Raw genomic sequence first — 14,124 nt, 5'->3', positions numbered from 1 at the left:
GACAGACTGCATTATAAAAATTTGCTTCAGTAGTATCTATCACACAATGGAGCCACCACAGTTTTTGTTATAAATGGAAAACAGGCCAGCTATATAAACAGAGCTTTAAACACCCATTGAAAACAAACAGTTAATATATTATACATACCCAAAAGTAGTACTGAGCCTTGGCTGCAGATTTTGACATATTTCACAGGTTGAATAGCAATGCATGAGTGGAAGATGTACCGTATTTTACAGACTATAAGGGGCACTTTCTTCCTCCAAAATTTTAGAGGAAAGTGGGGGGTGTGTCTTACAGTCCGAATGTGGGGATATACACTGCTCAAAAAAATAAAGGGAACACTCAAATAACACATCCTAGATCTGAATGAATGAAATATTCTCATTGAATACTTTGTTCTGTACAAAGTTGAATGTGCTGACAACAAAATCACACAAAAATCATCAATGGAAAGCAAATTTATTAACCAATGGAGGCCTGGATTTGGAGTCACCCCCAAAATTAAAGTGGAAAAACACACTACAGGCTGATCCAACTTTGATGTAATGTCCTTAAAACAAGTCAAAATGAGGCTCAGTATTGTGTGTGGCCTCCACATGCCTGTGTGACCTCCCTAAAACTCCTGGGCATGCTCCTGATGAGGTTGCGGATGGTCTCCTGTGGGATCTCCTCCCAGACCTGGACTAAAGCATCCGCCAACTCCTGGACAGTCTGTGGTGCAACGTGACGTTGGTGGATGGAGCGAGACATGATGTCCCAGATGTGCTTAATCGGATTCAGGTCTGGGGAACGGGCGGGCCAGTCCATAGCTTCAATGCCGTCATCTTGCAGGAACTGCTGACACACTCCAGCCACATGAGGTCTGGCATTGTCCTGCGTTAGGAGGAACCCAGGGCCAACCCCACCAGCATATGGTCTCACAAGGGGTCTGAGGATCTCATCTCGGTACCTAATGGCAGTCAGGCTACCTCTGGCGAGCACATGGAGGGCTGTACGGCCCTCCAAAGAAATGCCACCCCACACCATTACTTACCCACTGCCAAACCGGTCATGCTGAAGGATGTTGCAGGCAGCAGATCGCTCTCCACGGCGTCTCCAGACTCTGTCACATCTGTCACATGTGCTCAGTGTGAACCTGCTTTCATCTGTGAAGAGCACAGGGCGCCAGTGGCGATTTTGCCAATCCTGGTGTTATGTTGCAAGTGCCAAGCGTCTTGCACGGTGTTGGGTTGTGAGCACAACCCCCATCTGTGGACGTTGGGCCCTCATGCCACCCTCATGGAGTCGGTTTCTAACCGTTTGTGCATACACATGCACATTTGTGGCCTGCTGGAGGTCATTTTGCAGGGCTCTGGCAGTGCTCCTCCTGTTCCTCCTTGCACAAAGGCGGAGGTAGCGGTCCTGCTGCTGGGTTGTTGCCCTCCTACGGCCCCTCCACATCTCCTGGTGTACTGGCTTGTCTCCTGGTAGCGCCTCCAGCCTCTGGACACTATGCTGACAGACACAGCAAACCTTCTTGCCACAGCTCGCATTGATGTGCCATCCTGGATGAGTTGCACTACTTGAGCTAATTCTGTGGGTTGTAGAGTCCGTTTCATGCTACCACGAGTGTGAAAGCACAACCAACATTCAAAAGTGACCAAAACATCAGCCAGAAAGCATTGGTACTGAGATGTAGTCTGTGGTCCCCACCTGCAGAAACACTCCTTTATTGAGGGTGTCTTGATAATTGCCAATAATTTCCATCTATTGTCTATTCCATTTGCACAACAGCATGTGAAATTGATTGTCAATCAGTGTTGCTTCCTAAGTGGACAGTTTGATTTCACAGAAGTTTGATTTACTTGGAGTTATATTCTGTTGTTTAAGTGTTCCCTTTATTTTTTTGAGCAGTGTATATGTATATATATATATATATATATATATATATATATATATATATATATATATATATATATATATATATATATATATATATATATATATAGATATATATATATATATAGATGTATATATATATATATCTATATATATATATATATATATCTATATCTATACAGTACAGACCAAAAGTTTGGACACACCTTCTCATTTAAAGATTTTTCTGTATTTTCATGACTATGAAAATTGTACATTCACACTGAAGGCATCAAAACTATGAATTAACACATGTGGAATTATATACTTAACAAAAAAGTGTGAAACAACTGAAAATATGTCTTATATTCTAGGTTCTTCAAAGTAGCCACCTTTTGCTTTGATGACTGGTTTGCACACTCTTGGCATTCTCTTGATGAGCTTCAAGAGGTAATCACCGGAAATGGTCTTCCAACAATCTTGAAAGAGTTCCCAGAGATGCTTAGCACTTGTTAGCCCTTTTCCCTTCACTCTGCGGTCCAGCTCACCCCAAACCATCTCGATTGGGTTCAGGTTTGGTGACTGTGGAGGCCAGGTTATCTGGCTTAGCACCCCATCACTCTCCTTCCTGGTCAAATAGCCCTTACACAGTCTGGAGGTGTGTTTGGGGTCATTGTCCTGTTGAAAAATAAATGATGGTCAAACTAAACGCAAACCAGATGGAATAGCATGCCGCTACAAGATGCTGTGGTAGCCATGCTGGTTCAGTATGCCTTCAATTTTGAATAAATCCCCAACAGTGTCACCCGCAAAGCACTCCACACCATCACACCTCCTCCTCCATGCTTCACGGTGGGAACCAGGCATGTAAAGTCCATCCGTTCACCTTTTCTGCATCGCACAAAGACACGGTGGTTGGAACCAAAGATCTCAAATTTGGACTCATCAGACCAAAGCTCAGATTTCCACTGGTCTAATGTCCATTCCTTGTGTTCTTTAGCCCAAACAAGTCTCTTCTGCTTGTTGCCTGTCCTTAGCAGTGGTTTCCTAGCAGCTATTTTACCATGAAGGCCCGCTGCACAAAGTCTCCTCTTAACAGTTGTTGAAGAGATGTGTCTGCTGCTAGAACTCTGTGTGGCATTGACCTGGTCTCTAATCTGAGCTGCTGTTAACCTGCGATTTCTGAGGCTGGTGACTCGGATAAACTTATCCTCAGAAGCAGAGGTGACTCTTGGTCTTCCTTTTGTGGGGCGGTCCTCATGTGAGCCAGTTTCTTTGTAGCGCTTGATGGTTTTTGCAACTGCACTTGGGGACACATTCAAAGTTTGCCCAATTTTTCGGACTGACTGACCTTCATTTCTTAAAATAATGATGGCCACTCGTTTTACTTTACTTAGCTGCTTTTTTCTTGCCATAATACAAATTCTAACAGTCTATTCAGTAGGACTATCAGCTGTGTATCCACCTGACTTCTGCACAACACAACTGATGGTCCCAACCCCATTTATAAGGCAAGAAATCCCACTTATTAAACCTGACAGGGCACACCTGTGAAGTGAAAACCATTTCCGGTGACTACCTCTTGAAGCTCATCAAGAGAATGCCAAGAGTGTGCAAAGCAGTCATCAAAGCCAAAGGTGGCTACTTTGAAGAACCTAGAATAGAAGACATATTTTCAGTTGTTTCACACTTTTTGTTAAGTATATAATTACACATGTGTTAATTCATAGTTTTGATGCCTTCAGTGTGAATGTACAATTTTCAAAGTCATGAAAATACAGAAAAATCTTTAAATGAGAAGGTGTGTCCAAACTTTTGGTCTGTGCTGTATATATATATATTTGCCTAAAATACAAAGGAAATGTGTTATCTTTAACTTTAGGCCTTTTAGAGATCATTTCATCTTCAACTTACTTTAAATGAGAAGGTGTGTCCAAACTTTTGATCGGTACTGTATACAAACATACATACACATGCAGGCATATACACAGCTCAGGACAGAGCTGAAGGCTGGGACTACAACCTATGTGGGCAAATCCTATGCTCATATGGACTCTGCTATTTATTCTTTTGTTTTATCATTTTGCCAGTAAGGCTGTGTTTATTTTGCTGGAGTGCAGAGCTTTATGCTGTTTAATAAGGCTTGCAGAGAAAACCCGGGTCCCTGAGTCTACTTCCGGAAGCGGCCCAGCGAGTCGTCCTACCAGAATATATGCACATGCAGGCATATATAAACATATATACACATGCAGGCATATATAAACATATATACACATGCAGGCATATATACAAACATATATACACATGCAGGCCTTTATACACACATGCATGCCTACATACACACATGCAGGCCTATATACACATATGCAGGCCTATATACACAAACATATACACACATGCAGGCCTATATACACAATCATATATGCACATGCAGGCCTATATACACATGCAGGCATATACACAAACATATATACACATGCAGGCATATATACAAACATATATACACATGCAGGCCTTTATACACACATGCAGGCCTATATACACACATGCAGGCCTTTATACACACATGCAGTCCTATATACACTAACACACATGCAGGCCTATATACATAAACATATATACACATGCAGGCATATACACAAACATATATACACATGTAGGCATATATACAAACATATACACACATTCAGGCATATATACACATACATATATACACACACATGTAGGCATATATACAAAAACACATACACACACATGTAGGCATATATGCGTACATGTAGGCATATACATAAAAATTTGTAAACACAAATATTAGGGGTGTGTTGGTACCCTACCTTGGCTTGTCTCCAAGTGGCCCACATGCTTTATTGAAGATCTTCTACAGCGGGAAGAGGCAGTGCAGGGCGCGCTGATGATGTCACTTTTAGCAGCTGTGTCTGCTAACTATGAAGTGGCCGTACAACTCCTGCTCTCCGGCTCCCTCCCTTACCTCGCCCCGCCACCACTGTCCTGTGAGTTGCGGCAGTTGAGCTGTGTGTGCGTGCCCTTGTGCTTTTAAAGAGCCCGCGTCCTCTATTTTTTTTTTTTACTTTTTATTTTCTTTTTTCGTCTCCTCTCTCTCTTGCTATCTCCTGAAACGGCCCACCGGAGATTTCCCCGGCACCCCGCCAGGCCAGTCCGACCCTGTGTCCTTAACAATGGTAATGAGATACTGGGAGTTGTTACCATCTATCATCAGATGGAACAACAGTAGTGATGAAACGTAGTCAGTATCATAAATAAACATTTATATACAGGTACCCCGTAGATGACATTTTCTCTGACTGATTTGTTTTCTTTCTTTTCATCTTTCTTTCTTGTCCAAACACCATGATGGCTTTTCACATCCAGAAATACGACCCTGGTATAACAAAGAGTGGATAACAAAAAGAAAGAAAGTAATACAGAAATAGGTGCAAACAGATCAAGGAGTAGTGAGTCAAATACTAAATCCAAGGCGATGAGGATATGAATAAAGTGCAAAAATCCATAATAAATATCACAGTAAGATCATAAGTACAGTAATGGACGAAAGTGTTGTCACTAGTGTTGAGCGAGCGTGTGTTGTTAACCGTTTCGGCGAGCGCGCTCGGGTGCTCGCCGAGTGTTTGCGGCGTGCTCGGCATCTATGTTAGTGCTGCCGCGGCTGCATGTGTCACAGCTGTTATACAGCTGTGACACATGCAGGGATTGCCTAACAAACAGGCAATCCCTGCATTTGTCACAGCTGTTAAACAGCCGTGACACATGCAGTCGCGGCGGCACTAACATAGGTGCCAAGCATGCCGCAAATACTCGGCGAGCACCCGAGCATGCTCACCGAAAGGGTTAACAACACATGCTCGCTCAACACTAGTTGGCACCCTTGAAATTGTTCCAGAAAATGAAGTATTTCTCCCAGAAAATTATTGAAATTAAACATGTTTTGAAATACATATGTTTATTTTCTTTGTGTGTTTTGGAGCAACACAAAAAAACTGAGAGAAAAAGGAAAATTGCACATACTTTCACACAAATCCCCAAAAATGTTGGCACCTTTCAAAAATTATGGGTAAACAACTTTGTTTCAAGCATGGGATGCTCATTCAAACTCACCTGTGGTGAGTAGCAGGTGTTGGCAATATGAAAATCACACCTGAAACCAGATAAAAGGGGGAGGAGTTGACCTAATCTTTGCATTCTGTTTCTGTGTGTGCCACACTAAGCATGGAGAACAGCAAGAGGAGCGGAGAGCTGTCTGAAGACTTGAAAACAAAGATTGTTGAAAAATATCAACAATCTCAAGATCACAAGTCCATCTCCAGAGATCTTGAAGTTCCTTTGTCCACGGTGCGCAACATAATCATGAAGTTTACAACCCATGGCACTGTAACTAATCTCTCTGGACGTTAATGGCAGAGAAAAATGGATGAAAGGTTGCAACACAGGACAATGTGGATGGTGAATAAGCAACCGCAATCAATTTCCAAAAAAATTCAAGCTGTCCTGCAGGCTTAGGGTGCATCAGTGTCAGCGCGAACTATCTATCGACATTTGAATGAAATGAAATGCTATGGTAGCTGATCTGGAGGACCCCACTACTTCTGACACAAATACATAAAAAAGGTAGGCTGCAGTTTGCCAAAATGTACGTGAGTAAGCCAAAATCCTTCTGGGAAAGCATGTTGTGGACAGATGAGACCAAGATAGACCTTTTTGTTAAAGCACATCATTCTACTGTTTACCGAAAACGAAATGAGGCCTACAAAGAAAAGAACAAAGTACCTACAGTCAAATATGGTGGAGGTTAAATGATGTTTTGGGGTTGTTTTACTGCCTCTGGCACTGGGTGCCTTTACTGTGTGTTTATGGCATCATGAAATCTGCAGTTTACCAAAGGATTTTGGGTTGCAATGTAGTGCCCAGTGTCAGAAAGCTGGGTTTGCATCCTAGGTCATGGGTCTTCCAGCAGGACAATGACCCCGAACATACTTCAAGAAGCACCCAGAAATGGATGGAAACAAAGCACCGGAGAGTTCTAAAGTGGGCAGCAATGAGTTTGGATCTAAATCCCATTGAACACCTGTGGAGAGATCTTAAAATTGCTGATGAGAGAAGGTACCATTCAAATATGAGAGATCTGGAGAAGAATGTTCCAAAATTCTAATTGAGAGGTGTAAGTAGCTTGTTGATGGTTATAGGAAGCGATTGATTGCAGTTACTTATTCCAAAAGGTGAGCAACTAAATATTAATTTGAGGGTGCCAACAATTTTGTCTGGCACATTTTTGGGGTTTTGTGTGAAATTATGTCCAATTTGCCTTTTCTTCTTTGATGTTTTTTTGTGTTGTTCCAATACACACAAAAGAAATAAACATATGTATAACAAAGCATGTGCAATTACAATAACTTTCTGGGAGAAATACTTCCATTTTCTGGAACAATTCCAAGGGTGCCAACATTTCTGACCATGATTATATATCTACAGAGCATTGAAAAGAATGTGTGTGGTAGAAGAACCAGACAGCATACATGATAGGTCCGTCAGAATATTGAAATGTAGATAAGATACAGATATAGAAAAATCCAGGTGTAAAGTGATATAATAGAGAAAATGATCTAAAGGGTGAATGGTGTGGGCAATACAGTAAAAAATAAATCACAAACAAGAGTATGGAATTCAAAACCTGAATGAGTCAGTGGGGACAGACCTTACGCATATCGCTGCAAGGAAAGCAGCTTCCTTAGGGAAAATGATGCAAGTTAGGAGAGAAACCAGTCCTTAAATAGCAATAATAACTGCAACCCCAGTCCTATCAAAGCAATAAACAGAAATTCAAGCGGAATGAGCGCCGAGGTAAATTAACACACCCAGCAATGGACGTGCAGGTGTAGTAGGCGCCAAAGTAAAGTACTGGCAACCAGCCTGCCAGTTGCCTATGAAAGCGCATGCATGCAAGCGCAAAACGTATATATCCGTGACAATGGCAGAGGATTGTGCCAGTCTGACGGAACAGCGCATGTGCACAGCGAACACCAATATGAAATACTCACAGTTCAATACACCCATGAAATGGGACTGTCTGGTCTGTATTTGTAGTCTTTTGTCTGGTTATATGATGTATACTGTGGATATTTAATTAACTTTGTTCTCCATTGGGCGCTTATTTGGGACGTCAATATTGCTGAATTACCTAGCATAACTCTATGGATCCATACCTGGTTATATTTATTCACATGCAGATTTGAGGCATTGTATACAGTACAGACCAAAAGTTTGGACACACCTTCTCATTTAAAGATTTTTCTGTATTTTCTTGACTATGAAAATTGTACATTCACACTGAAGGCATCAAAACTATGAATTAACACATGTGGAATTATACACTTAACAAAAACGTGTGAAACAACTGAAAATATGTCTTATATTCTAGGTTCTTCAAAGTAGCCACCTTTTGCTTTGATGACTGCTTTGCACACTCTTGGCATTTTCTTGATGAGCTTCAAGAGGTAGTCACCGGAAATGGTCTTCCAACAATCTTGAAGGAGTTCCCAAAGATGCTTAGCACTTGTTGGCCCTTTTGCCTTCACTCTGCGGTCCAGCTCACCCCAAACCATCTCGATTGGGTTCAGGTCTGGTGACTGTGGAGGCCAGGTCATCTGGCGTAGCACCCTATCACTCTCCTTCTTGGTCAAATAGCCCTTACACAGCCTGGAGGTGTGTTTGGGGTCATTTTCCTGTTGAAAAATAAATGATGGTCCAGCTAAACGCAAGCTGGATGGAATAGCATGCCGCTGCAAGATGCTGTGGTAGCCATGCTGGTTCAGTATGCCTTCAATTTTGAATAAATCCCCCACAGTGTCACCAGCAAAGCACCCCCACACCATCACACCTCCTCCTCCATGCTTCACTGTGGGAACCAGGCATGTAGAGTCCATCCGTTCACCTTTTCTGCATCGCACAAAGACACAGTGGTTGGAACCAAAGATCTCAAATTTGGACTCATCAGACCAAAGCACAGATTTCCACTGGTCTAATGTCCATTCCTTGTGTTCTTTAGCCCAAACAAGTCTCTTCTGCTTGTTCCCTGTCCGTAGCAGTGGTTTCCTAGCAGCTATTTTACCATGAAGGACTGCTGCACAAAGTCTCCTCTTAACAGTTGTTGAAGAGATGTGTCTGCTGCTCGAACTCTGTGTGGCATTGACCTGGTCTCTAACCTGCGATTTCTGAGGCTGGTGACTCAGATAAACTTATCCTCAGAAGCAGAGGTGACTCTTGGTCTTCCTTTCCTGGGGCAGTCCTCATGTGAGCCAGTTTCTTTGTAGCGCTTGATGGTTTTTGCAACTGCACTTGGGGACACTTTCAAAGTTTTCCCAATTTTTCAGACTGACTGACCTTCATTTCTTAAAGTAATGATGGGCACTCGTTTTTCTTTACTTAGCTGCTTTTTTCTTGCCATAATACAAATTCTAACAGTCTATCCAGTAGGACTATCAGCTGTGTATCCACCAGACTTCTGCACAACACAACTGATGGTCCCAACCCCATTTATAAGGCAAGAAATCCCACTTATTAAACCTGACAGGGCACACCTGTGAAGTGAAAACCATTTCTGGTGACTACCTCTTGAAGCTCATCAAGAGAATGCCAAGAGTGTGCAAAGCAGTCATCAAAGCAAAAGGTGGCTACTTTGAAGAACCTAGAATATAAGACATATTTTCAGTTGTTTGACGCTTTTTTGTTAAGTATATAATTCCACATGTGTTAATTCATAGTTTTGATGCCTTCAGTGTGAATGTACAATTTTCATAGTCAAGAAAATACAGAAAAATCTTTAAATGAGAAGGTGTGTCCAAACTTTTGGTCTGTACTGTATATGTTTTATTATTTAGGTGCCTAGATTTCATATATCCATATCGGTCTATTATATCTGATGCTGATGGGGATATTATGGTTTTAATTGTTTTTAATTTTGGAGCTTTAAGCAATTGAGAGACAGGCAAAAATGCAGTGATGAATTGGTCTCTGTATCTTTACATATGTAACTAGTTTATATAAAACGTTTCTTCTACTGCATAAGAATAATGTGCATTATCCCTGCACAGAATGAACTATGCACAAGTGTAATGAAATAAATTGCATTCTTAACATATTTAATTTTGCAGAACATAATATATTTTGATGATAACAGTTACTAATTTTATTCAAATGTTACCATCTTTGCATTGCCTACTATATGAATGATGTGATTAAAATAGGAGTAATTTGCAAGTGGCAATATTCACTTTCCCTCTTTAGGATTTCTTAGTAGAATTGATAGCTAGAGAGAGAGAAGAATCTCTGAAACTTTATGCAAGTAGCTACAAGCCTGAAAACCTGTCTAACTTCCATGAAGATCACCTGGCAAGTCCAGTCATCTTCCTTAGAAAGTGGATGGGTGAGGTAAGAACAACGATGGACATTCATAAAATCTTGTAGATAAAATAACAACAGTGGGGTCATGTGTCAAGTGCCTAACCTGTAATTAGGATATGGACATTCTTCATAACTTTTGTAATATGATAATAAATGTATGTGTTATGTTACGTGTTATGCTTTTATGTTGCATTATATTTATACAGGTTTATGTACTATTCAGTTATAGTGGGGAACTCAGTGTCTTCTCCTTCTAGTTTTTCTTCTGCTTTATATCCAACCCTTGTTTTAAACTGGCACACAAAAGATAGCTGGCAATCAAATGACTATGGGAGACAGTGCTACCAAAGAGAACATTAGTTATCCCTGATTGTCGTGAATCTGGTCGACGATGACCATTCCAATAGTACTGAGTTGAGATATACTGTACATATATGTGTGTGTGTGTGTGTGTGTGTGTGTGTGTGTATATATACATATATATATATTTATATATATATATATATATATATATATATATATATATATATACAGTACAGACCAAAAGTTTGGACACACCTTCTCATTTAAAGATTTTCCTGTATTTTCATCACTATGAAAATTGTACATTCACACTGAAGGCATCAAAACTATGAATTAACACATGTGGAATTATATACTTAACAAAAAAGTGTGAAACAACTGAAAATATGTCTTATATTCTAGGTTCTTCAAAGTAGCCTCCTTTTGCTTTGATGACTGCTTTGCACACTCTTGGCATTCTCTTGATGAGCTTCAAGAGGTAGTCACCGGAAATGGTCTTCCAACAATCTTGAAGGAGTTCCCAGAGATGCTTAGCACTTGTTGGCCCTTTTGCCTTCACTCTGCGGTCCAGCTCACCCCAAACCATCTCGATTGGGTTCAGGTCTGGTGACTGTGGAGGCCCGGTCATCTAGTGTAGCACCCCATCACTCTCCTTCTTGGTCAAATAGCCCTTACACAGCCTGGAGGTGTGTTTGGGGTCATTGTCCTGTTGAAAAATAAATGATGGTCCAACTAAACGCAAACCGGATGGAATAGCATACCGCTGCAAGATGTTGTGGTAGCCATGCTGGTTCAGTATGCCTTCAATTTTGAAAAAATCCCCAACAGTGTCACCAGCAAAGCACCCCCACACCATCACACCTCCTCCTCCATGCTTCACGGTGGGAACCAGGCATGTAGAGTCCATCAGTTCGCCTTTTCTGCGTTGCACAAAGACACAGTGGTTGGAACCAAAGATCTCAAATTTGGACTCATCAGACCAAAGCACAGATTTCCACTGGTCTAATGTCCATTCCTTGTGTTCTTTAGCCCAAACAAGTCTCTTCTGCTTGTTGCCTGTCCTTAGCATTGGTTTCCTAGCAGCTATTTTACCATGAAGACCTGCTGCACAAAGTCTCCTCTTAACAGTTGTTGAAGAGATGTGTCTGCTGCTAGAACTCTGTGTGGCATTGACCTGGTCTCTAATCTGAGCTGCTGTTAACCCTAGAACGCATACCTGGGGCCTCGCAGGCCCGCCCTGTTAATTGTTTTCTATTTTCTGCAAGATTTCTTTAGTTAGAATTTTGAAACTCTAGGTATTCCTCAGGTATATAGTTGTTTGTCATTTCCAGTTGGTCATTTATTTATTATTTGCACACGGGCCTAAAAGGCCCCAGGTATGTGAAAATGTAGATTTTTATGGTCATGCGTTCTAGGGTTAACCTGCGATTTCTGAGGCTGGTGACTCGGATAAACTTATCCTCAGAAGAAGAGGTGACTCTTGGTCTTCCTTTCCTGGGGCGGTCCTCATGTGAGACAGTTTCTTTGTAGCGCTTGATGGTTTTTGCAACTGCACTTGGGGACACTTTCAAAGTTTTCCCAATTTTTTCGGACTGACTGACCTTCATTTCTTAAAGTAATGATGGCCACTCGTTTTTCTTTACTTAGCTGCTTTTTTCTTGCCATAATACAAATTCTAACAGTCTATTCAGTAGGACTATCAGCTGTGTATCCACCAGACTTCTGCACAACACAACTGATGGTCCCAACCCCATTTATAAGGCAAGAAATCCCACTTATTAAACCTGACAGGGCACACCTGTGAAGTGAAAACCATTTCCGGTGACTACCTCTTGAAGCTCATCAAGAGAATGCCAAGAGTGTGCAAAGCAGTCATCAAAGCCAAAGGTGGCTACTTTGAAGAACCTAGAATAGAAGACATATTTTCAGTTGTTTCACACTTTTTGTTAAGTATATAATTCCACATGTGTTAATTCATAGTTTTGATGCCTTCAGTGTGAATGTACAATTTTCAAAGTCATGAAGTCATGTGTCCAAACTTTTGGTCTGTACTGTATATATATATATATATATATATATATATATATATATATATATATATATATATATATATATATATTGTAACTGGTCTGGGAGGCGGAACCTCTGAGCAACTATACAAGGGGGCGGTCCTTGTAAGGAAGCGGGTGGCTCCCGGGGAAGACGGGCAGGTAGTCACGGCAAGTGACAGGAACAGTCTCTGGGTAGAAGGGCAGGTAGTTACGGCAAGTGACAGGGACAGTCTCTGAATAGAAGGACGGGTACTCACGGCAAGTGACAGGGACAGTCTCTGGGTAGAAGGACAGCAGGCAGGTGGCTGGTGAACGCTCCCAGGTGAGCGGGCGAGAGTCTTTGGACAGGCAGGTGGTCACGGCAAGTGACGGCAGAGCCTCCAGGTAGGCTAGCAGGCAGGTAGCAGGTGAGCGCTCCCAGGTGAGCGGGCAAGAGTCTCTGGACGGGCAGGTGGTCACGGCAAGTGACGGCAGAGCCTCCAGGTAGGCTAGCAGACAGGTAGCAGGTGAGCGCTCCCAGGTGAGCAGGCAAGAGTCTCTGGACAGGCAGGTGGTCACGGCAAGTGACAGCGGAGCCTCCAGGTAGGCTAGCAGGCAGGTAGCAGATGAGCGCTCCCAGGTGAGCGGGCAGGCTGGTCCATAGACAGACTGACAGGAGTCGGAAGGCAGACCGTCGGACCGCAGGCTTGCAAGCAGGTAAACGGATATCAGGCAGGTATCAAGCAGGAATCTGGCAGGTGACTGGCAGGTAACTGGTAACGGGACCTGAGGGCTGAAGCAGAGTGAAAGCTTTGCAACAACATTGCTCGGGCACCTCCATTTTGGAGGAGGTGCCTTATATATGGTGAGGTCCTCCGGCCATTGGCCGAGGACTCCTTAGGACGGCGCGCGCGGCCCCTTTAAGAGAGGGGGAGCGCGCGTGCGCGCCCTAAGCACAGTGGCCGGGAAGCAGCGCGCGCTGCCAGCAGAGCGGGAGGAGGACGCCGGGCACGGTGTGGAGAGGTGAGGGGAACAGCGTCCCTGCCTAGCAGGAGGCAGGGATGCCGACGCTACATATATATACAGTTGTGCTCAAAAGTTTACATACCCAGGCAGAATTTTTCCTTAAAAATAAAACTACCTTTTCCCGTAGACAATTCTTTGGCTTTCCCCATGACTCACAATCCAGAAACGTCAGTGGCTGGATAAAAGATGCAAGAGTCTGTTTGGATCCCAGAAACTCACTCAGCTTTTATGCACACACACTGATTACAAGCAAACAGGTCACAGGAGAGGATGTTACCTTTAGTAGCCATTCAAAACTATTTGTGTAAAATTCTGTGCATGTTAGCAGGCCAAAATCACCAGGGTATATGAACTTTTGATCAGGGTCATTTGGATGTTTTGGTTGTCATTAAGATTTAAAAAGAGAAAACACAGTAGTTTGACAATAAATGGCTTCACCCAACCAATAACCATGAGTGGAGAAAAAGTTTT

At 42.4% G+C, this 14,124-nt stretch overlaps 1 protein-coding gene across 3 annotated transcripts in view; it reads left to right on the top strand.

Annotated features, from left to right (window-relative positions):
- Positions 1–14,124, top strand: part of LOC141215153 (uncharacterized) — a 446,656-nt gene that overhangs the window by 148,123 nt on the left and 284,409 nt on the right. For all 3 annotated transcript variants that reach the window (XM_073665502.1, XM_073665499.1, XM_073665501.1), the window contains exon 11: positions 10,178–10,321. In XM_073665502.1, coding sequence (XP_073521603.1) covers positions 10,178–10,321 — 144 coding nt within the window. The remainder of the gene's footprint in view (positions 1–10,177; positions 10,322–14,124) is intronic.

The sequence above is a fragment of the Phyllobates terribilis genome, unplaced genomic scaffold (genome assembly GCF_046119375.1).
Source record: "Phyllobates terribilis strain yellow unplaced genomic scaffold, ASM4611937v1 Scaffold_2__4_contigs__length_985480577, whole genome shotgun sequence".
NCBI classification, from domain to species: Eukaryota; Metazoa; Chordata; class Amphibia; order Anura; family Dendrobatidae; genus Phyllobates; species Phyllobates terribilis.
Note: the sequence above shows the minus strand (reverse complement) of the source record. Positions and strands in the feature narration are given on the sequence as shown.